Genomic DNA, 24,908 nt, shown 5'->3' with positions numbered 1-24,908 from the left:
AAATGGGTAATTCTATCTTTTATGTCATTACTGGATATTTGAAACACCAGCATGCCGCCTCCCGCTATCGGTGATGGTCGAGAAGCTAGAAGTAGTGTTGAGCTTGTGAGTGTTTTACTGTGTTAATATCCTGGTCCATTTCACTCCTAATACCCTGATAGGGGAACGGGCTCACAATCTGGGCGGACGTGGGAGGCTCGTTAGGTGGGACGAAGGGTTAGCTTCCTCTGCTCATTTATGCCATGATTTAGAGAACCTTAATAGGTCTGTCTTTATGACTGTGGGAACTTGTACATATTTTTCCATAGAAAAGAACAAGATTATTTAAAGAAGAAGAAAAAGAAGAAGAGGAGGAGGAGGAGGAAGGAGAGGAGGAGGGGGAGGAGTAGGGAGGAGGAGAAGAAGAGGAGGAGGGAGGGGGAAGAGGAGAATGGATCCTTTGACTGCTACTCTGAGTACACAGAAATGAAATCTGATTTTTGTATTCGCTTATGTACAAATGAGGAAATGTCAAGAATGCCCTTTGTACTATCATCTCAAAATAAAATTTATCCAACGACCACGGTGGGTAAGTATTACCCAAATTCCTTCGGCCAGTGCTTGTATGCTAGGTTAGCCCAGAGCACTACTGTGATGCAGAGGTTCTTGTCTGATGTGCTCTGCTCTCTCTTTACCAGTGCCTTCCGCACTGACCTTCCCTTTTCAGAGCCCAGGGATGTCCTTGCAAATACTGAGTAAGGAATGTTTCTCATGGCAATGGTCTTTCCTATACACTTCTGAGTAAAAAGAATAAAAACAGAGGGGCCCCACAATAGGAGAAGACATGCACCAGTGTTAAGCCATTGTGACAACATTTATGTGCTACGACCTGGCTTTAAAAAATTTTCTTTTTATTTGAGAGGGAGAGAGAGAGAGAGAGAGAGAGAGAAAGCAGAGGACACAGAAGGAGAGAGAGAATATTAAGCAGGCTCTTCATAGAGCCTGATGTGGAGCTTGATCTCATGACCCTGGGATCACGACCTGAGCCAAAATCTAGAGTCGGGCACTCAATGAACTGAGCCACCCAGGCGCCCCACCACTACCTGGCTTTTCTATTTCCCATAGGGGAGGGTGCCAAATGGGAAATATTAGAAAAACAATTGCTGGAAGGAGGGTGGGAGAGGGGAGTGAAGCCTAGCACAGGAGAGGAAGAGGCAAGAGAGCTCACCTAGCTGGTCAGGGAATACAAAGTTCTAAGGCCAAGGAAACCCTACTGCCAAAAACACTTGTGAATATGGCTATAAAAGTAACGCTTTGAGAAAGTGCCAGGAGTCAGGCCCAGAAAATGGAAAAAGAGAAATCCATACCTCAAATTTCGACAAGGCAAAAAAAGAGACAGAGCCTAGAAATGCCACGCGTCACCACAACACTTAGAAATCATGCGTGAAAGATTCTAGAAAGAATCATCGGTCGGTGAGCAGTTCAGAAAGAAAAGGGTCAGTAGGAGCCAGGAAATGGACATTGAGAACAACCAGAGAATCCTCCTTTCCTTTTTAGATGCCATTATGTGAAAGCCGCACATGTAATGAGCTCAGAATTCACCAGGACATTTAGCAAAGTCTCTTCGTGATAGCATCTTGGACAAGACTGAGAATCCAGGAGCTGAAGACAGCCCAGCTGGGTGCAGTCATAATTGGAGGAGCCGCTGTATCTAAAGAATATTGATTAATGGAAATATGCCAACCTAACTAATTGCCTTGTCTCCTTTCACCCTAAATCCCTAATTCGTCCCCCACGTTACCACCATAATTATCTTCGATCCGACCACAGTCTATGTTCAAACATCTGAGCGTGGCATATAAGGTCTGTTAACATCACTTCCCTTGTCAACTTTTTCAACCTCCATGCTTGCCTCAACAGCCAATAAATGACACTGCAGGTCTCAGGCGACCCTAGCTGACACGAGTCTGTGGCGTGAACAACACGGAAAGAGTAGAGAGGCATGCGATCCATGTGCTAAAAGACCCGGAAGCTGGGTAATAAGAAAAAAAATCGCAGGGAACCAGTGATATTAAGGCAGAATCTCTGCATACATCAGTGAGGTCGTTAATGGAAAAGAAGGATCCTGGGAAGGCAGGACAGACCAGCTCACATGTGGGTGTTCCAGGAAGGGACGTTTTTGAGCTAAAAAAAAAATACACATATGTAAAGAATGTTTGGACGTATTACTTCTTAAATAACAACAACAACAAAAAGAGATTGCCTTCGTTGTCAGAAAGCTTCAGACGAACAGGCTTTATGAATATCTTTTGGGACTTTCTAAATGTGATTCCCCAAGCTGGAGGATGTGATTACATTTAAAAACTCTTGTAATTCTGATGGGCTACAGCTGTGCCCACAGCTGGCCCCACGGAGGGGCTGTGTAGCAAGCACCCACCCTGAAAAGCCACTCAGGAAAAACATCCTTCTATTCCAGTTAAAAGAGCCGCCCCACGGGGGCCATGACTATCTTTAGTCCTTTAACAGTTAACTCAAGAGTTAGTCTGTACTCAACCAACAGCGGAAACAGTGAGCATTCAAGATGTCACATGACGCGTTGCGAGCGTTTATAAAGAGGGCTCCGGACTGTCGGTTGGGGTGGGGGGTGGTGGAGAATCATCTTTTGCCAAGACGTTTCGTGGAATGCCAAGACTGCAAACAGTATGTCAAGACTTAGCGGACAGCTCTGCATTGGGCCGTATTAACTCTGCCGCACATTTCCGTAGGCCTTTTGGCGTGTACGAAAACCAGCACCTTTGGGCATCGTACTTGGCTTCCTTTCTGCTTCTAAACTTTCTCACTTCTCAGAAACAAACTAAAGAGAGCAGAAGGAGCAATAAAAAAAAAAAAAAATGCATCCTGACTCTAAAAGGACGGAATAAAAGGAGATGATGTACACGCCCTGGCTCGGAAAGGTCAAGGCATTAAGTGTGGTGCGGTGAGATCCTTCCTTTACTATCGCTACTTCCCCGGTCACTAGGAAAGCACGGGAATTACGGAGACTGGATTCCACCCGAGGAGGCCCTCAAGGGGAGCCGAGCCGGGGGTTCAAATGTCTGCTACTCCCGTGACTTCTCACGCAGGAATCCAAGGGAGCCAGCGGGGGCAGGGAGAAATCTCCTCTCCCCTTGCACGATTCGTGCTATTTTCTGACTCGCACCTTCTGGCACCACTCAGACGGGCCAGTTTCCTCGGCAGCAATGCAGGAGGCCAGGCTGGTCTTGCTCTGGACGGCAGCCCCTCTGGGGTCAACTCCCACCTCTGTGGCCATGAGCTACCTCCTCCCAGAGTGGACTGTCTATGTGGAGGGCTGCAGCTAGCCCTGTGCTTGTGTCTTCTCACTGATGCCCACAGCAGTTCCCACGGAAGGTTTTTAAACAGCTAAAATCTCTTGGAGGGAAAAATACATTAATGGAAGAGTCTGGAGTAGAGAAAACCAACTTCCTACAACTGCAACAATCACCTGTCTTCTCTCTTAGGAAACTATTTACAAAAAAATTTCTTTAATGTTTATTTATTCTTGAGCGAGAGACAGAGAGACAGAGAGAGCGGGGAAGTGACGGAGAGAGAGGGAGACTCAGAATCTGAAACAGGCCCCAAGCTCCGAGCTGTCAGCACAGAGCCCGACGCGGGGCTCGAACTCACGAACCAGGAGACCATGACCTGAGCGGAGGTCGGACGCTTAACTGACTGAGCCACTCAGGCGCCCCTCGAAAACTCTTAACAGACAACATGATGTAATTCTAACAGTGATGTCTAACCTTTACTTGGCATATATAATGTGGCAGGCACCACGCTAAGTGTTACTGTCATTATTTCATTTAATGATATAAACACACTGTATTAACAAGCATTACATGACGTAAAATTAGGATAATAATGACTGATTTAAAAGTTAGCATATTATTGGGGCACCTGGGTGGCTCAGTCAATGAAGCATCCGACTCAGTCGCATCATGACTTCGGATCAGGTCATGATCTCACAGTTGGTGGGTTCGAGCCCCCGCGTCGGGCTCTGTGCGGACAGCTCAGAGCCTGGAGCTGCTCCAGATTCTGTGTCTCCCTCTCTCTCTCTGCCCCTCCCCCACTCGTGCTCTGTCTCTGTCTCTCAAAAATAAACGTTACAAAAAAAAAAAGTTAACATATTATGATAAACTTGTACGATCCTGTAAATTCTCGGATATAAAAATCAAAATGTCTTTTAAAAGTATCTGCTTATTTGCTTGAAGTATCATAATCTTTTCCTCTTAGCACAGTGTCTGTAAATTAGTTGGCATGAACATATTTGCTTTGAACAGTCAAGTGTATAACACAAAGGGGTGGGACCAGGTATATCAAATAATTAATTTCCTTCTGTTTTCATAGAGAACATTCAATTTGCACTAATATAAATTACACGTCGAGGTTCGCCATTACCCATTTTCATGTGGTTAATATTACCTTCAAATAAAGTAACTTTAAATTTTAACATAAAGGATTCTAGTTTGTGGGTGTGATGGTTAGTTTTCTATGTCCACTGGGCTAGCCTCTAGTCCCCAGTTAAATACAATAAGACACTAATCTAGGTATTGCTGTGAAGGCATTTATTTATTTTTGAGAGAGAGAGAGAGAGAGAGAGAGACCGAGAGACAGAGAGACAGAGCATGAGTTGGAGATGGGGAGAGAGAGGGAGACACAGAATCCGAAGCAGGCTCCAAGCTCGGAGCTGTCAGCACAGAGCCCGACGTGGGGCTCGAACTCACGAACTGTGAGATCATGACCTGAGTTGAAGTTGGATATTCAACCGACCGAGCCACCCAGGCGCCCCATGAAGGTATTTTTTTAGACGTGACTAGTGTCTACAATCAGCTGATTTTTAAGGAAAGGAGATTATCCTGGATAATCTGAGTGAAGCTGATCCAATCACCTGACAGGCCTTGAGACCAGAACTGAGGTTTCCCTGAGGAAGAATCCACCTGCAGAGTGCTCATCTGATCCTGGGGCCAGGAACCCGGGTACCACCTGGACTCTTCACTTCCCCTCGCCCCTGGCATTCGATCCACCATTACTTCCCGCTGACTCACTTTCGTCCCAGCGGCCCGCTAACCCTCCCCCGGGCCTCCATTCTATCTTGTAAAAGTGCACACCCTGCTGCCTGGTGCAAAGGCTTCCCGTCTGTGTCTACTCCACATGCCGATTCCCCATCTATCAGCCCACCCCTTGTCAAAATCCGGCTTTGACATCTCTGATTGCCTCAAGGGAACGGAGTGTATCTCACCTTTTTTTTTTTTTTTTTTTTTTTATACCAGGCACTTAGCAAAATATCAGATCCGTGGTAAATGTCGGGTGAGTAGGAGGCAGTCCCCCAAGGCACATGGAGCACAGATTCTCCTTAGTTGGGTACTGTAACCAAAGCCAGGTGAAACAGTCACTAGGAGCCCTGCATTTCTGTTGGCTCAGAGGGCCTTTACCCCCTTTTTAAACTTTTCTTCTTTTATATAGACTGGTACGTGATACACACAGACCTGCACGTATTTAACGAACACGGTTTGATTTGGATGTATGTAGACACCCATGATGCAATCACCGTAGTCAAGGGAACAGAAGGTAAGGGACACACACAGCACCTCCCAGAGTCTCCCTTGTCATGTTACGGGATTTTGGGTCTATTTTTAAAAATTTTTTCTTGTCATCAGAGGATCTTAATTTTGGAGAGTCCGTGAAATCTCTAGAGCCTCTACCTAGAAAACACATTTAGCATATCGGCCCTGCGACTTTCTAAGTTTCCTGAAATCCATCCGGCCGTGGAGCTCCCACTTATGGTCGGTGGAGCCCAGGTTAATAACCCCTGAATGGGACCAAATACCACAGGTTCAAGTCTGTTTTTAATCCCTCTGGTTTGGGTCTCGGCTGCCTTTCCCTTGTTTGGATCTCTCTTGGACCGTCATCCAAGAGTCCACATGACCCAGAAAGACTGGCCATCGGAGCCACTGGAAGATTATTCAGTGCTCAGGAAGGAACGTATTGGTGAGGACTCTTGTGTGGGTATTTACACTATCCTGGACTGGAGGTCTGTGATAGAACAATGCCTTCTGCTGAAGCAGCTCTCCTTTCATCTTGGAGGCCCTGCATTTGCCTTTCAAGCTAGCTGGAAGATGGGAAATGGAAAAACTAGGGGCGTGTCACGTAAGCTAAGTCAGGAGGCAAGTCATGGCGCTGCTTAAAAGGAGCCCCTGCCTCCTGGCATCCAACCCAAACACGACTCTGAAGACACGGCCACCGGCCCGGGATCCACCGCGACAAGTTTCTACATCAGGCTTATCCAAGCCCTTGTGTGAAGTCACCCCGAAAATAAGCCCCCACGGCTCAGAGAACCCAGAGACAAACGAATGGGAACACGTTGCCCGTGGATATCAAAGACAAAGCTCCAACGAAAGGGGAAGACGAGGGAACTGGCGGAGGGAGCAGTAATTCCTCGGGGGATGTGAGTACTTTAAGAACAGAGACGAAGAACAAAGCCCCAGAAGAGCTGTGGGGAGCTGTGTCATGATATTTGAGGACATCTATTAAGGCAGAGGAGTCTGAGCTAAACGCTTTTTATTCCAAAACCATTTTCATCGAGAATTCACACAATCTAATAAGGGAAAGGGAATGAGAAGCTTAGAAGGCTTCTGTCAATCAATCAAAAAAGCAATTACCTAGGAACTATTTCCATAAGGTAGCTGTGCTAGGCACTGTACAGCCCGAACTCGTTATTAAAACGCCCACCAGAGGGTCCTCATTCCTTACACGGTTGGCCGGAGCTGTGCTGAACACCCCCATTTTTGGTCACAAGTAACAATTTTCAGGGGGGGGACAGAAATAAAACCACTTTGCCACGTATGACAAAGTAGACTGAAGTCATCAAGGACAATCTAAAAACCCACGGCGGGGGGGTGCATGGGTGGCTCAGTCGGTTAAGCGTCTGGCTTCAGCTCAGGTCATGAGTTCGAGCCCCGCGTCAGGCTCTGTGCTGATGGCTCGGAGCCTGCAGCCCGCTTCCGATTCTGTGACTCCCTCTCTCTCTGCCCCTCCCCCCCTCACACTCTGTCTCTCTCTCTCTCTCTCAAAAATAAATAAACATTGAAAAAAAATTTAAAAACCCACAGGGCTCCTCTTGGCTTTCAAACAATAGAACCTAAGACTTCACTCCTTAAGAATCTCTAGCCTTTGCAAAGGAGCTCTCAAGATACCATGTTCCAGAACCACTCTCTGTGTGACGTCGTCCCAGCCGTTCTCCTAGGGTACTGAAAGCACAGGAGTCCCTGCGTCTCTGGTCAGGATGTCATCTTCGGGAGGGCAAGTTCAGGCCTTACTTGTTTCTAAATCCTCAGAGCTGCACCTGTGCTGCCTGCGGGCCCCGCCCAGTGAGTCACTGATGCTGACCTCCTGAGTCATATTCTTAGGTGGGAGAGGAAGGCTATGCATTTCATGGTCTGGCACCCAGTCCCTCCAACGTCACTGCGATTAAGGACAGGCTGCAGAAAAGTGCAATTATAACAACCTAAGGTAATCCTGACATCTACTGCTGTGCCCTTCCTGGTACCAGGTTCTTTTAAAAGAAGTTCAAGCGGAAAGGTACAGTATTTTTTTTTTAAGTAGGCCCCCTGGCCGACATGGGGCTTAAGCTCATGACCCCCTGATCAAGGGCTGCACGCTCTACCTGCTGAGCCAGTCAAGGTGCCCAAGAAGGTGGAGTTATTTTGACCTAAGCAGTGCTTTTTAAAACATTGCAGCTAGCGCCTTTATTCTCGTTTCTAAAATGACTACTGAAATGTGCACCCAAGCATTACACCTGAGTAGGTCCTTCTTTGTCATCTCCGTATCGACTCCCACCCTGTTTCCTTGCCTGGGTTTGCGTTACTTATTTTCTGTTGACCTTCTTATCATTGTTGGGTTTCATCAAGACAGCGTGGCTCTGTGAAGACAGAAGATATGAGTCTGTCTTGTATACGCTGGGACATGTGGGTTTAACCCAGTGCCTGGCACACAGCAGGTGCCTAAGAAATATTTGCTAGATGAAAGAAATGAAATCGCGTGAGATTATTTCTCAAATAATTTACTGGAAGAGTGTTTTGAGGACATGCTCTAGAGGATAAAGACGGTTTTGTTGGCCAAGTGATTCTGAGCAGGGCTTAATGTTCCGTTTCCTCCACAGTATCAGATAACCCAGGCTCTGAGAATTCTTGTGAGAAGAAAGCCTTGAATATTATTTAGCTCTGCATTTCCCAAATATATAGGACAACAACAAACTTTTTAAAAGTAGTATCTGATAGGGGCGCCTGGGTGGCTCAGTTGGTTGAGCGTCCGACTTCAGCTCAGGTCATGATCTCATGCTCCGTTGAGTTCGAGCCCCGCGTCGGGCTCTGTGCTGACAGCTCGGGGCCTGGAGCCTGCTTCGGAATCTGTGTCTCCCTCTCTCTCTGCCCCTCCCCTGCTCATGCTCTGTCTCCTTCGGTCTCAAAAATAAATAGAAACATTTAAAAAAAAAATTTTTTTAAAGTAGTATCTGATAACATCCTGTGGAACGTGTTCCAAAGAACCCACTTAGGGCAACACTGCTTTAAGAGCTACAGAAAGACCCTGGGCCTCTAGGCCCAGAGACGCTGGAATTTTCTGTATTTACAAGGCTGAAGGCAGCTTTTCCTGATCTCTCCAGAAAGAAAGAGAAGCTTTTTCTCACAAACTGCTTACTTTATGGACAAGTGACCCCGCCATTCCACTTCCCACACCCGACACGGATTCTCAACTCCTTCTCAAGGGCTCCAGAACCTGGTGGTAGACCAATGCTCTCAAAAGCGTGGCTGGGACCACTGGGCCTCGCTAAGACAGAAGCCTCTGCACAACTGGCTTCAACTTCCGATCAGCTGCTTTGAGTATGAGGTTAAATTTAAGAGGACTTATTTCTATCATTTACATTCAATTAATTAACACCGCTACTTTGGGCCACAATTGTTTGCCTTATCAAAGCCAATCCAGTGGCCTTCTCAAAATCGGTTACCCTCAACAGAGGCATCAGGACAGTCGGGCCGGGTAGCAGGTGCCATCATCGTTCTCAGGGCAGATACAAGCAACACCAACAGCCATTAAAGTATGGAAGTGGGTAAATGACTCACTTAGAAAAATAACCATTTTAGTGCCCTTTTAACGTGAACCGAGCATCGTGACTCTTCCAAAGTGATTTCCAATGTGATTTATCACGTGAAAGGAAAACAGGTTAGCACATCTTGAAATCACGTGTCCATGACAGGCGCCTACTACTGACATTCCATTGAGGGTCAGAGGGACTTTTCATTTATTCCTGAGAAGGAACGAAGGAAGGAAGGAAGGAAGGAAGGAAGGAAGGAAGGAAAGGAAAGGAAAGGAAAGGAAGAAAGAAAGAGGAGGGAGAGGGGAGAGAAGAGAAGAGAGGGAGAGAAGACAGGGAGGGAGGAAGGGAGGGAGAAAAAACGAAAAAGAAAAAGGAGAGTCACAACCCGGAAGGCTCTGTGTGCCCCACTGTGCACGCCCTGTGCCAGGCAGATGTACGGAAAACAACACCCATACCAGTAACACCAGCAACTGTAATATGGGCCTCCATGTAGGGGAAATGGATTTTTTCACACAGCTTTTGAAGATTCCAACAACCACACACAGCAAGGTGAGCTTTGTGGGACTCAGTGGAATCATTTATAGGTTTGAGTCTCTATGTGTGTGTGTTGGGGGCGGGGGGGGGGGGGGGGCGGCTCTGAACAGATTCCATCTCCCGGAAGAGAGATGTATCCCTAAGCTGCTCTGTCTTAGCCAGAGAGCTATTGTAAGAGCTGACCTCTCAAGAAGGAAACACGGGCGCACGTGGGGTTCGTCCGCATTTCAGATGCTGTGCTGGGTTTATAACAGACTGCGCCCAAGTTGCAAAACTGAAAGTCATCAACCAGGGTGGGCTGGAGGTGAATGTTAACAAAACGTTTAACCAATCAACGGCCAGAGTCTGGCGTCTTCCGGGAGCTGTGAAATGGACGGCACATTCGTGCCATCTCTGACTTCTGGCCCCGCATTCTTTTGCGTTCTCTTTAAGAAAGAAGTCCGCTTGGAGGACAAGCCAGAGGCGAAGGGAGACCGCCCCCCCCCCCACCCCTTATGCCACTACCAGGGTACGAATGAAAAATTCAGATAAAGCTCACAGCCTTGAGGAAAGTTTCAAGCTGCCTTGGTTTTCTCTTCTTCTGCCACTCATTATCGGGCAGAACTGAAGGACAGATTCTGCCTTTTGCTCTGCAGGCTAAGTTCTATTCTCGCTGGAGATCATCGCTGGGGAGTGGAGTGTCTCGCTACTTGCTTATTCGCGGAGCCCTCTATTTAATGGACTCGCGATCGGGAAGGCGCATTCCACGGAAGAAGTCAGCTCTCCCCTGATGGAGTGAGTGGGTGTGCACACGTTAGGCAATGAGAAAAGTCATTTTCTGCATGCCATGAGCCAAATTATCCCAATTCCTTTGCCGAAGAGCTTCCCCCGCCCTTTTCCTTTTTTCTCTTCGTAGCTTGAATAATATTTAGCTAAGGTTTCAGGTTCCTGGTTTTCAGTAGGATCCAACAGGTGTGGGGAAGGGTCATATGCCCACGGCCAGAGTCGTGAGGTCTCTGCCGTATGATGAGCGTCTGTCTTCGGGCTCGGGGAGCCTTCTCACTGGCCCGAATTTCAGAGCAGGGCCTCATAAAGCCGGCAACGTTAAGACCCAAATAATGTCATTTAGTGTCTAGGGGGAGGTTAAAAAGAGGATTAGAGGAAAGCAGGCAGGCAGGGTATATTAAACGAGTCCATGACTAGCAGGGTGTGACAGAAAAGGGTTTTATTCTTTTCAACAAAACAATTCCCCAGGGCTGGGATCATTACTCCACTGTGCCTTTATCACCTTGGAATTTTTATGGTTATTTTTGATGAATTCACATTTTTGTAAAGGCTTTTTTGAAATGATGCCAGTTTTCAATTTTTAATTAAAGTCGTAAATAATCTTAATTCTGCCTTAAAAGGTTTATTGTTTCTTACTTTTTTTTTTCTTTTAGTTTATTATTGCTGCCAGGAAATATTTCAAATACCAAGCACTGATGTGAGTTAGCAATTAGAATCTCTCCAAGGTCTAGTAACAACGTTGTACACCATGTAAATATCACAGACCAGTTTACCGCACGAGGTCTGAAAGTGGGGATTGGCTGCTTTCAGGTTTATTCACAATGCTTCTCCCGGGGGTGGCATTTCCTCTTTTTATCGGATGGGGCGACTTTCATCGTTTTAATTTCCACAGATTAATTTGTCACTGATTCGTAACAGATTTTAAGAATCTTCGGATTAAAAAAGACAGGTCACTAAGGTCTGGGCAATGAAAGGCAGCCACATCAGTTCAGCCATTTTCAGGAAACAAGGTGCACATTAAAAGCTAAATGAGCACAGAGTACCTCACTTTACAGAAGACAAAATTAAGAGCATAATGCAGTATTTGATATTAGGCTATCATACAGCTCCTCGAAAGTACACCCTGGCTACCCAGCCTCACTGCTGAAGGCTGTCTGCACAAATTGCCCATCAATTTCTATTTTGTAGCCTCGGGTCCAGTTTTCTTTTTCAAATTAGTGCTTCAAGAATCTTTCACACACTCCAAACTAAGTCTTCCTTTATATAGAGGCTGAGACAGACCACGTCTGAACAATAGAAACCAATTAATTAATGATCCCTGAAAATATCTCATTATGTTTCCATACCTACTGTCAACCTAAGTGACCTTCTTAAGTTGACTACACAATGTGATGCTTATTTGTCTGGATGCGGCACTTATATTCCCTCATGTCCATGGCAGGTGTTACTGTCTGTGAAGGTGAAGGTGCTCTCCAGTCTTAGGATAGATTTCCTAGTATGGTAAAACCCCACACATTTCAGACAACGTGGGAGGTGGATGGTCAGATTTAGGAGAAAAAACTCTCAAGAAGGTTTTTTTTTTTTTTGAATTTTTTATATGTTTATTTATTTTTGACGGAGAGAGAGCGAGCAAGCGAGGGAGAGAGAGAGGGAGAGAGAGTGCGCGCACAAGCAGGGGAGGGTTAGAGAAAGAGGGAGACACAGAACCCAAAGTAGGCTCCAGGCTGTGAGCTGTCAGCACAGAGCCTGATGCAGGGCTCGAACTCATGAACTGCGAGCTCATGGAGATCACGACCTGAGCTGAAGTTGGGATGCTTAACCGACTGAGCCATCCAAGCGCCCCTGTTTTGTTTTTGTTTTTTGAACAAAGACAACTTAACAGTTCAAGTTCACAAGATACACACGGAGATAATGGCAAAAGCCGTTAGACCGTGGTCCTGCAACACAGCATGCAACGTTGGTATTGTTCAAATATTAAGTGTCCTCCTTAGAGCTTTAGATTATTAATTCACTTAGCAGTTCCTTACTCTTCTACGGTACAGGAATATCTTCAGTGTGGGTTTAATGGTCATCTGTTATCAGTTTACTGTATTCCAATAGAAGAGACTTACAGAAAAAAAAATGATTTAACAACTGACTTACAAGAGTGGGTTTACATACAATTAAGAGCATCTATCAAATCCTTCCAACTGGGCATTTTTCTAATTCGCAGGGAAGAGGTCAAATTCTTTCCATATATGAGCCTTCAACTGGCACTGTGCTAACACCTCTCAAGAAGAAAAACCTCAAGTAAAAAAAGACTACACAGCATTTCCCAACATAAAAGCATTAAATCCCTATAAACCAGGAAAGAATGCACGATTCTAGTTAACTGGAAGCCACAGTGACCTGAACACCAGGGTCATGGGGTTCAATCACATCATGGGGACTTGAAGTATTGTGAATCTTAAGACTTCCCTTAAATTTGTTACGAAGGGCCCTTACATGAATCAGGTACCATCTCAACACAAATGAGACACTCATAAAGCTAAGGTCAGCTCAGTGTGGTTTTCTGCCAATGGTGAGAAGTTGCTTATTGGTCCAAAAAGTTAGAAACTCAGTTACTGGGACCTCGAAAGCTGCTAAACTCCTTGTCACCATGGGGCCGACCACTTGCTGGAGATCTTACGAGATCACGAGAGAGAGAGAGAGAGAGAGAGAGAGAGAGAGAGAGGGAGGTGGGGAGAGAGAGACAGAGAGTCAGTCAGTCAGACAGGTTGGCTGGTTGATCTTTAACATTTCTCCCAAATCCAAAACTCTATGATTTCTATGTGCGCTAAAAGCCACATTAATTCCTCACCGATATTAAAGTCATTTTAGGTTCAGTTCCTCTCTCAGATTTCCATACACAGTACCTATTAAGAAACGTGTCTGGGGGCGCCTGGGTGGCGCAGTCGGTTAAGCGTCCGACTTCAGCCAGGTCACGATCTCGCGGTCCCGCGGTCTGTGAGTTCGAGCCCCGCGTCAGGATCTGGGCTGATGGCTCAAGCCTGGAGCCTGTTTCCGATTCTGTGTCTCCCTCTCTCTCTGCCCCTTCCCCGTTCATGCTCTGTCTCTCTCTGTCCCAAAAATAAATAAACGTTGAAAAAAAAAAAAAAAGAAACGTGTCTTTTTCTAAGCTTAAAGGGAGGGATATTCTGCACTTAATCATCCTGGAGATACACCTACCTTCTCCATCAGAACTAACAGGGTTTTGACCAATTGATATTTTAGGAAAAAGCACTTACCTCCAGAAAGGGTTTCTGTTGTGCTCTTTTTCCCAATTCAATTTTCTTTAGCTATTTGGACTTAATCTCCATAAAAGCCTTTTGTTACTTTCCGGTTTAGGTGACTTTTACTAATTTCCTCTGATTCTTATCATACAGGCCCTCCCCCAGAAATTCCTATCTGGTCATACGAGCTATGCAGACCACAGCACTGCTGTTACTTCAGGGAAGATGTCCCCCTCAGAGAGTCTAATGCATGAAACTACCTTGAGAAGTCGAAGAATTCCAGGGCCCTGCACAAGGTCCCAGTACTGCCAAAAGTAACTTAAATGTGCCTTTCCTGGCTAGATCCATTCTCTTTCGAAGTTACCTTTTTTCTCGCTTGTTGATCTTTGGAAGAATGTGCCTTCACGTGCTTTCTGAGGGAGCTTGGGTCTGTGTAGCGTTTGGAGCATCCTGGAATTTGACAAGCATAAGGTTTCTAAATGAGAAAGAAAAAAAAAACAAAACAGCTGTAGTTAAATCATAGAGGTGACCAGGGAAGATTTACTCAAGACTACTGACTTCAGAGCATGAACTGTTACCAACTGACTGACGTGAAATGCTGGGTAATACTTGTGGGTTTTAATTAGAAAGCCCAGTAAGTTTGCATCAAGGGAAAGGGGAGAGTCAACTTTCAAGAAACGAGGAGGCAGCGTTTAGGGGTGTGCTCTCCCCGCAAAACGTCTTGTGGCATTTCTGGATGTGGGAATCATTAGTAAGCATCTCTAGTCATACTTACAGTTCTGTTCCCCTGAAAACAACCTCTGGTATTGTCAGAAACTAGGAAACACACATTCTCTAAGAGTTCGGGTATAAAGAAGCTGCAGAAAAGTCCAGAAAGGACTGGGAATGTTTCAGAGGAAACCTGATTCAGAGAGAAGGAGAGAATTAAAAGGGAGTGTTAGTGGAAAGTGAGCGAGAGACCATAGGTTTCAAACAACAGACACACGCAAACTCAGCCGGAGAAACATTAAACTTATTATAGGTATGACAGGTATGGGGGGGGGCCCGGTGCTCAGCTGGGTTACACGCGTAAGCTCTTGGCTGAGTGTAATGAGACCACAAGTTTCGGCCACCTGCAACGCCCCCAGGCTCCTGAGATGTGAGGTACAGAGCCTAAGGCTGAGCCCAGAATCTTTTTAATTTTTGCACCCCTGGTGACAGGTATACAATTATGAGGAATGAATGAATGGGAGCACGCCATACATCAGTTCAAATTTTAGCACCCATGCCTACTGTGACAACAGAATTCATAGCAAGGGTTTGAGAGTATTGGCTTTTATGTTATGAAATAAAGCGAAACTGTTTACTCAAAGAACTAAAAGAAGAAGTCGCAAGATAAACTATGTAAGTCACAGCGTAGAGTCACTTTGTACCTCTCAGTAGGTGACGTTAATTGGAGTTGTGCCCTCATGATTTGAAATGTAAGCAGGAGAAGTGAAACCCTGCCCCTAAAATAGGATGCTTGCTCTAGGAACCTGCTCTTCCAATGACCAAAAAGAAGAAAAAAAATTCAGATTTTTAAAAATTATTATTTCCAGTTTGCTCCTGTTTTCATGTGGATGTTTGTCATTTCGGGAACCAACATCTACGTGGATTCTTGCCCCGCTGGAAGCTGTATTTATGCTTCACTTTTTTGTTTCTGCCATTTTTGATTCCAAGCACAAGGTAAAGTCATGAATATATAATTTAGTTGGACACTCCCAATTTGAATTCGAAGTTTGATGTCTCTGTTCCTTGAGTGACTGATTGACTGAATCACCCAACAGGTCTGAATGGTTTCATGGTATGCTGGGTCCCGCGTCACATGTAAGAATGCTAACAATGAACATTGGATGCACCAGGCTCTCCGTATCTCAGGTTTTGCCAACGGCGAGCCAACATGGGCTGAAGTCACTAGTCAACGAGTTTCCCTCGGGCAAACAAAAGTTTTCTTTCACCTGGGAATCTCTTCTGGGTTCGCACAGCGGTCTTGCCATAGCCTTCCCCACCCGGCCCTGGCTTTAGGGGAACAACCAGCTGATATCTCTATTAGCGGTCATGTTGTAACCACATAAACTTGCATTCTGGGCACTAGAGGAGATGTGGCATGTTCAAAAAAAAACAAAAAAACAAAGAAACAAAAAAAACAACTTTGGGAACATTAACACGTTATATAAACCAACCCTATTATTATTACGATGGTCACTAATATCTGGGTTGAAAAGAAAAGGGTAATGTCATTTTGTATTTGAGTTTGGGATGTTCTTGAAACATCTCACCATCCCTCCCAGCTGGCCTTCACTCTCTCCCCTGCTGTTAGCCACCTGGGATCAGTGTGCCAAAATAGCAATGTCAGGGGCGGGTCCAAGTGGTGTACCCGTAATTTGACCTCAGGTTACCCCAGCTTTAAATGGCATGCTATACTTTATTAAACTATATTTTCCATGTGCACTGTAAAATCACTTCCCCTGTTTAGACGGTAAGATGCTAATAGGGAAATAAGTTAATAAAACTTTTCAGGGTTAGAATTTTGAACTTGGGAAAAATCATTTTCCTGTAAGAATCCCCTGAGCTGAAGAAAAGATACTTTATCCAAAATTCTGACAGCATTAGCATAAGGAGTGGTTAATGAAAGGAAATGGGGGCCTAAATTTAAATAATACATTCTTCAAGCAGCTACAGTTTGCTTTTGAAAACAAATGCTTAATTTCTGCACGATTTAAAAAGACCTTAACAATTCGTTTAACGCAATAAAAATTTAAACAGGAGGTAGGTTTGCATCTTAAAAGGAGGAACGATGGTTTTAAAAGATTTAATAGAGAGGTAGTTAAAAAAAAATAAAAATGGCTGGGTTTTAAAAGCTACTGCATTGAACTGAATCACGAAATTATTATCTGTGGTAGCTTTCCTCAAAAGTTTTAAAACGTGATTTTTTTTTTTGAATTCCAAAATGATTTTAGAAAATGCTCATAGTCTGATTAGCTAAAATTAGCTCCAAGTAAAGAAGGGTATTGTAGAGCCGTAACACTCAGGCTTACAATAGTTCTTACAAACTACAGATAACTAGCTAGAGTGGAGGCAATTTCTCAAGACAATCTTGTCTTGTGAACGCTCATTCTCCCATGATAAAGTTTAATGACAAATTGGAAAATTTATTAGATTCTACCAAGGCCATTTTAGACTTACAAAATAGGGCATTTTAACATAATTTATTCTTTTTTCCCACTACTTCTACCTTTAAAAAAAATCCTGCTAGTCACCAAATTTATTCACTTAACATTCCACTCTGGTGGTCCTAAGATCACGGGATTCAATCCAGCTAGAGCAGGAGGGGGCTATGCTGTGTCCATATTGCTCTAATTATATTTCGGCTATTTACCAGGCAAACCCTCACAGTTGTGTATCTTAGGAGATAATGCTGTTTAGAAAGGTTATGTGACATATAGCTAAAATGACTTCTATCAATATGACTAATAGAGACCTAATATAAAATTTAATAAATATGTCAACTGTAACATCAGAAGAATCTTAAATATGTATGAGAAGGTGTGTAGAAATAACAGTATCTTTTCAAAATTCAAATTCTGGTGTAGTTTAATAATAGACATCAGAATGTTAACACTGAAAAAGTACTGCCATGAATATATTATTTGCAAGCACGTGGGATAAGAGCTCTGGGATGTGTACGAGACATCCATCCTGATGGCTTTGTTGAGTGAAGCGAAACTGCACGGAGTCCACCTGGCCCCGTGTAAGGAAAATGGCTTCGAAACTTGAGAAATGCCGAAGAGGACAATCAACAGAACTGAGAAAATAAAAGAGCCTCAGAGAACGAGCAGAATGTTACGGCACTGAGAGAGTGAAGGTGTGATACTGGCAATCAGTCGTTCTCACAGGAGTTATGCCAATGGATCTGTGGCTGTTAACACAACAGCGGCGGGCGGCTCGGGGAAACTTAACCCGGGGGAAAGATGTGCGGATGCTCTGCAGATCGCCCGAAGGTGAAAATGCCAGGTGGCTTCTCTAAAGCAAAAGGCCAGAGTCACTCAGTAACCATGCCAGCCTCAAAGTTCTTATGGCAATAAGAAAAGAACCAGGGTAAAAAAACAAAACAACAACAGTAACAAAAACCCAAAAACCACAATGCTTCCTCTCCAGCAACAGTATATATGATCTACTTCAGCATCCCGATATTTGAATACTTATGATGATGTCCAATCCCCAGCAGTCATTCTCTGTACTAAAACCTGTTATGCGACAGCCCCTGAAATGCCTTTATTTCATACACACAACTCTGTCTCAGGCGGTTGTAATATTTAGGGTAACCTGTGACTACAGAAAAATGAGGAAAGAGCCAGGCGGGGCCCCTTCTGGACCTTTACCAAGGTTCCACTGCTGCCCTTGGCATTGTCCCTATAACCTGCAGACCATAAAGCAAACACCTTCCTGTCCCACTATCACATGGGCCCTTCCTCACACCGGGGCTCAGGGCTCGGGGCTGGCAGCTGGAAAGCCCATGCTGTCCTTACAGTGTCCAGATGTGTCCTCTGGTGCTTGGCACGGTCACTGGAGTTACTGAACGCCTTCTCACAGCCTGGGTGCTGGCACAAATAGGGCTTCTCGCCTGTGTGGCTCCGCAAGTGAATCTTGAGATTCTCAAGCCTTGAAAAGGCCTTCTTGCAACCTTCAAACTGCAAAGAGAAAACAAGTTTCAGCTGTTGAGAAGGAGCTTGACTGTTTGGGTCTGGGGGGACAGGGAAGAAAAAAAAAACAGGTCCTTAGTGTGTATTTAGCCAAAACCAAAACACAAAAATAATAAAATAAAATGAAATCCAAACAGTAACAAATATTCTAAAAATATCCACATATTTATGTGAACTGCATTTTTCCACTAATATACATGCCACTTTCCACACCAGATCTGGGTCCCAACCTGATTTCTGTGATTACTTATGTCAGAGAAAATTTGCTGTGAACCATCTGGCTCAGTTAATAAAAATACAGTAATGCGTGTCTTAAAGATTTATGAAAAAATTAACACACTTTTCCATTTCCAAATTGGTCTAAATGGAAGGAACCAGGAAGGAAGAAACTTTTGACAACTAATAAACTAACAACGACAACAAAAAATCAAAGTATGAGAATAAAGGTGAGCAGCAGATCCCAGAGTCCAAGATGAAAACGGCGTGTTTCCGTGGAATCGTTACGATCGTAGCTTCCCGAACAATCTTCAGGACTTTTTCGACTCCCCCAAAGAATGACTCCGTTAACGTCCACTGTGACGCCAAGCCTAATGAGATGGAGTCTTTTTAGCATGCTTTTAAAAGCAGAACTGGAACACAATTCATTTCAGTGCTGGGAACGTTTTCCAAAGAGTGATCGTTTTGCTTGTTTTTGTTTTTCTAAGAAATGTTGTTACCTAGCTCATGAAGAGAGGAATTGAAAGTGAAGGGCTGAGGATTTCAAGAAATGCTTTACTGGTTGGTCAATAATATTTATTGATGGTATTATTTATTTCATGTCTTCTGTGGGCAAAATAACAGCTGTTATGTAAGAGGCTCACGGTGAGTCCAGTCCTGAAGTGGCCATCTAGTAAAGAGAACGTGTAAGAGAAAGCCTGTAAACGAAGCATAAGTGTGAGGTGGGCACACCCCCTAGGACTCGCTCTTCACTGCCAAGCCCTAGAATGCTGATGCCGCTTTGACAATTTGAATCCCATTTGAGTCCCCGCTGCAAAGGAAACGTAGAAATATGGAAAAGGTACCAGAACAAAGCCTAGTAGGTTTCAAGCGATCCAGAAACCTCATTTCTTGGAGAGGAACATGGGACGATGGGGGGGAAGGACAGAATAGGAGTAAAGAAGGTAACTTTAAGAGGGTTTCCATTCAAAACCAGCAGGTATTCATTAACCTTACCAGAAGACATTTTATAAAATTCCTCGGTTCTCTCACTTATCGTGAGAGATGATGGAGCGTGGGGTACATTGTTTAGGAAGGGATGACCCAGGGCTGGCCAGGCTCTGGCTATCTGAGATTTCATCTTTAAGTGAAGGATGAACTGAGGAGAAAGGATAATCACACATGTCATAACTCCATCTATTGAAGTCGTCCAGATTTTGCGTGCTGGAGTATTTTAAGAAATTTATGAAAGTTGCACTTACGCTTGATTGAGAGTTATACATGTTTCACAGACATATGTTGGTTTATTTCAATTTTGATATTTTGCTTAAAATAATTTTGGTGTTTTCCTGATTTCGATTTCACATAAAAATAAATTTAGCCTGAACAGAAGAGGATTTGCTGATGAAGCCACTACTTTTTGAACAGAGTGAAAGGCATATGATGATACGCTGCTTGGGACAGACAGAGGAGTTAAGTGGCTTATCTCTGCAGGTTTTCGAGTGGGTCTCAAATCTGAGAGTAAAGGGGCTCAATGTTGACCCCCCAATTCATGGCTAAGAGGCCTCTCCCGACCAAACCTCTGTTTTTAAGGTTCTCTCCAAATGACAACTCGGAGCAATGTGCTGGAGCTCAGCCGATCTGACGTGGGAGTCAGCCGGTGGGCCCTACTGGGGTCTGAGATGAGCTTGTGGTCTTGGACCCCTCAAGCCTGTAGTCTAGTTCCTAGCAAGGCTCTTTTGTAGGAGAGATGCTGTTCCAGGACCAGCTCCAGGGTGCAGACCCAGACCCGGGGAGGCCCCAGCCTCCACCCTGTGGTCCAGTCGTCCCAGATACTGGTCAGAGAGAAGGCTACGTTGTCGAGGCACCAACATGGGGGTTGGAGAACCCCTTTAGAACAGGTGAATGAGGTTTCTCCAAGCACCAGACAAACAAGACACTCCCCCCTCCCCGATCTACTGCAGAGTGATTAGGGGGATCTCAAGCACGTCCTAGAACTAAATCAAACCATCCACCTGATGGCACATAAAGTGGATGTCATACTGGTGTTTCCATGCTCTCTCCTGTTAAATGTCCAGTTAAAATCCACTAATATGCTACTATTACTATTAACGGGGGCAGTGACTGAAGACTAAGCGGCTTGTGGCATTCGGAGCAAATGAGTGAAGAGTGACCTGCATCTCAGAACATCCTGACCATGTTTAAAGAGCAAAGACGGAAGAAACTATGAGCGCCTAGACTGAAAATGACAACCACAAGATTATCTACAAAACCCTGAAAATCCAGCTGGTCTCAGATGTCTCCTTGGCAGCAAGAAAGGCTGGAAGGTAACAGTGTCTGTGGTACCTGCACTGGCATTAGAGTATTTTTAGGGGAAAAGATGAACAGTGAAGGGGTTTGACCCTACTGGGTTGTATGAATAAAGGCAAGAGAAGGGCAACTTCTTGGACTCAGGGGCTCATAATATATACCACCCACCCGTTCCTGCTGAAAAAGTTCACCCGAAACCATGAACCCCAAACCAGTAGAGTCAGGCTCCGAGAGATCGACAAGTGCCTCCTCGGGGGGCCTAGCACCCAACGCATCACGGCCGGTTGGCCTGATGGTTGAACACCTGATTGAACTTGCCACACCAATGATTCTCCAGAAGAGGAAGGAGGTGCTGTTCGTTTGTCTAATGGTGTCTGGATGAGACTTGAAAGCAAACCATTTTGTAATGAATCATTATCACTCATTATGGGAATAACCCTGTAATTCAACACAAGAATTTCCTTTCCCTCAGGGCAATTTTACCCCTAGATTTATAAATTCAGTTAAATGCAAATGCATTAAAAATAAACTAACATTTAGATAGAACTATAAAAGACTGTTACAGAATACTCCAAAACTGGATGCTTTGGGTGTCTGGGCAAATGGATGCCTTTTTCCTTATTATTATGTTGTTATTCCTTTTTGGTTTTTTTCATGTTTTCTAAATCTTTAATGAGTGAGTTTCACATTGTGAATGAACATCTACACCTAGGAAAGCAAGGACCACAAAAAGACTGTTTCCTTGGGTAGCCAAATGCTTTCCTATCAGGTTTCCTAAAGCACAACGTCCATCCTGAGACCCAAGGTCCAAAGTGTCACCTGCCTGCTTGGGTCACTGTCACCAAGCAAGCCTTACACTAGACTTGACCAACAGACTACTCTCAGGTCCTCTCCTTTCCAGACTGGCTGGAGGGCTGGTAAAACCAGACCACCAAGCCCGAGGTTCCCCATGGTTCAAGGAAGCATGCAAAAAGAGAAAAACAAACTCTGAGAATCCAAGGGGGTTAGCAGAAGGAGGAAACACAGAAAGCAAAAGAAAGACAAATACAGGATGGTAATGTGGGAGGGAGGGAGTGGGGGTGGGGCAGGGGTCTGATATATGCTAGTTAATGACACGTAAATAACCTTCTTTCTTTGTCCCCAGCAAACACTGGGCAAGCCCTCTGAGCAGGGTACTATGTGTTAGGCACTGGGAGGAGGAATATGAATGAAACTCAAACTTCACTCCTGGGAAGAAGGAAGCAGCCACTTACATACTGATGAACCTTGAGCAGGGATTCTCAGAGAGGCGCTGCAGGAACCAGCAGCATCCCATGGCCTTGAGAGTCTGCCAGAAATCCCGGAATTCCCAGCCCCACCCAGACGTACGGAATAGAACCCCGGCCGGGGTGGGGGGCAGCCACCTGAGTGTTGATAAGCCCTCCAGGAGATTCTGACGTTCTATCCTACCCATGAATGCCGTTCACATCCTAACCACCGTGGATTTGCTTCAAATCTCCTGACAGAAGTAAACCGTCTTGCAGGATTCACCCACTTCTCATTGGGGCCGAGAGCTCTGCGAACCAGCAATAGCCCTGGCCTGGAAACGTCTCTGTTGTGGAGGGAAGGCCGGTTCTCTCTAGTCACCCGGCAAATGGCACAAAATTTCAGAATGCCGGTCTCGTACTAGAGATTCTTGAAAATTCCTGACTTTTGAATCTGCTGCCAGGCAGATACCTGGTTCTGAAAGAGGTTATTGCCTACGGGTTCCCTCAGTAGCCTCCGGACCAGCGCAACTTTCTGGTTTCTAGCAGCCCTTGCATTCTCCCGTTGAGAGAAAGCATCGTTTCCCATTTGCGCACATTTCGGTGACTTTACAGAGCGTGGAAGAACAACGCAAGAAACTGGCAGTGACAGATCTTTAAATCTCGTGGGTTTTGGAAATACTGCATTGCGCGAAGCCTCACTCTGAGAAAAATCTCTAACTCTGAGGCCGTTTTCAAGTAACAAACTTTAATTAAAACGTATAAATTGCCTCAAACCCAGAGAACCCGAGCTTACGCCACTTTGCTAATTTAGGAGATTATTTCATATTTAAAGGATCACAACTGGACTGTAATCACCATCCATATATATTGGCTTGATTACAGATTGTTGACATTAAGTGGTATTAAGATGACCTTCGAAATATTACTTTCCCTTTCTATTAGAGGCTTTTGTGTAAGGTTTTGAAAATGAAAGGCTCATTAGACACCATTAAAATAGGATTTATTCCATATGTGTAACCAATAATCAAGTCGAATATTACTCCCTCCCCTAATCAGCTACTTAAAGTACTAAGAAGCCCAGTTCATATTCAAAGCCGTAATAACAGCAAACCTTTCCTGATCAGATTTCTATACCATCACTAATGTCAACGAAATCCAAAAAGAGAGGAGTCTAGGATGCTGGCAAGGTTTTCTAAAATATACATTTGATTTCAATTAAGGCACCGTGTTTATGACCCTTGGAGGTATATGCTTTTACAATTTCATCAGTCAAAACCAATTAATCCCATTAGTGACGGCTGCTGCTATGATGTGTGGGCAGCTCCAGAAACGGACCCATGAATTACGGCTAGTTTACATCTTCCCCTTACGGCTCAAAGACAACAGTGATGAAAGGCATTGGCGGAAAGGTCAGCAAATATTTCTAATGCCATGGATACAGTCAAGGTGACTTCCACAGTAAGACCAAGAGTTCAAGTCCACTCGAATCATGGACATACCTGTAAAAGGTGTAAATGAGAGAGAGGGCCGAAGCTGGAGCGGAGGAGGCGAGAAATCTGAAGGAGGCGAGAAATCTGCATCCAGTATTCAGCCAAGCTTTACCAGTTTCCTTCTGGGACAGCGATGCCCCAGCTCAAGCAGGAGTCACTAGCCACCCAGGCATCTTGTTAAAATGCAGGTTCTGATTCCTAAGGTGTGGAGTGAGGCTCCGGGTAGATCTCCTGGGTGATACTTCTAAATGCTGAATGTTCCAAGATTACCCTTTGAGAAACCCAGTTCTAGGGATTGTTAGACTGCCCTGAGCTTAACGGGATTTTTTTTTTTTTTTTTAAAGACGAGAGAAAATAAACAAAAGAACTGGGGCAAGAAGAAAGAAAGGGACAGCTTTTGATGAACCAAACTGTGGCAGCCTCATCCTTCAAAGTGTGGAAGAGTAAAATCTAATTTTAAAATTTAGGGTGGGAAGATAACAGAAAGTGTTGTCTGGGAAAAAAAAAAAAAAGAAGAAGCAGAAGAAGAAAAGTCAGAAAAAAAAGGGAGGGGGGAGAAAGATACAAAATGGAAAGACGGCGGAGGACCACGGGGCCGTGTGATTTTGTTTCTCCTGCCTCTGCCCTCTGTGCCTGGACACACGCCTGACCTCGCCGCGGCCCTGTGGTCTCTGTGCCCCGCGCATTCTTATTAGCCCCGGATGCTCTCGCAAATTCTTAATATTGACAGCACACCGGTCTGCAGCTAGTGTGACATAAAGGGAGAGGAGGGAAATAATTCAAATGTTTTGAGGCTTTTTCAAGGTATCTGGTTCACGCATTCACTACACTGAGAAATGGGGAATTTCTTCCCCTTGGTGTTTCCTGCAGACTGCCAATTCTGGGGCGAGGACGCGGAAGAGGCCTCCCGTGTGCTCGCTTCGTGATCTTCCTCATGTTTTCCGTCTAATCACCTTCTTATCTGTAATGGGACAACTTAACCGACAGAAGAGGGATTTCCGTGTTTCCTTTTGGCTGCCGAAAGGTAATAATATCTGACGTTAAGAGTTTTTCAAAGGTTCCACCCAGAGGCACAGGGGCCTCCCTGGGAAACGGTCTGAAGTCTTGGTAGGGTGAGCCCTGCTTCCTTCGAGAATTCTCTGGACGTCAGAGAGAGCGGGGCGCCCCGGACTGATTTTCCAAAGATTCCAAATATCTACATCGACGTGCACTTGCACCTCCTGAGACAGCCTCCCAAGTTTCCCTGCCGGTGGGTCTGGATCCGGCAG

The 24,908-nt window shown here is 44.9% G+C and overlaps 1 protein-coding gene across 1 annotated transcript in view; it reads right to left on the bottom strand.

The window, feature by feature from the left end:
* Positions 1-24,908, bottom strand: part of GLIS3 (GLIS family zinc finger 3) — a 447,070-nt gene that overhangs the window by 83,504 nt on the left and 338,658 nt on the right. Inside the window, exons 5-6 of the mRNA XM_043565257.1 lie at positions 18,225-18,386; positions 14,042-14,152 (exon numbers count right to left, since the gene is read on the bottom strand). Coding sequence (XP_043421192.1) covers positions 14,042-14,152; positions 18,225-18,386 — 273 coding nt within the window. The remainder of the gene's footprint in view (positions 1-14,041; positions 14,153-18,224; positions 18,387-24,908) is intronic.

Source organism: Prionailurus bengalensis, chromosome D4 (assembly GCF_016509475.1).
Source record: "Prionailurus bengalensis isolate Pbe53 chromosome D4, Fcat_Pben_1.1_paternal_pri, whole genome shotgun sequence".
Classification (NCBI taxonomy): domain Eukaryota; kingdom Metazoa; phylum Chordata; class Mammalia; order Carnivora; family Felidae; genus Prionailurus; species Prionailurus bengalensis.
Note: the sequence above shows the minus strand (reverse complement) of the source record. Positions and strands in the feature narration are given on the sequence as shown.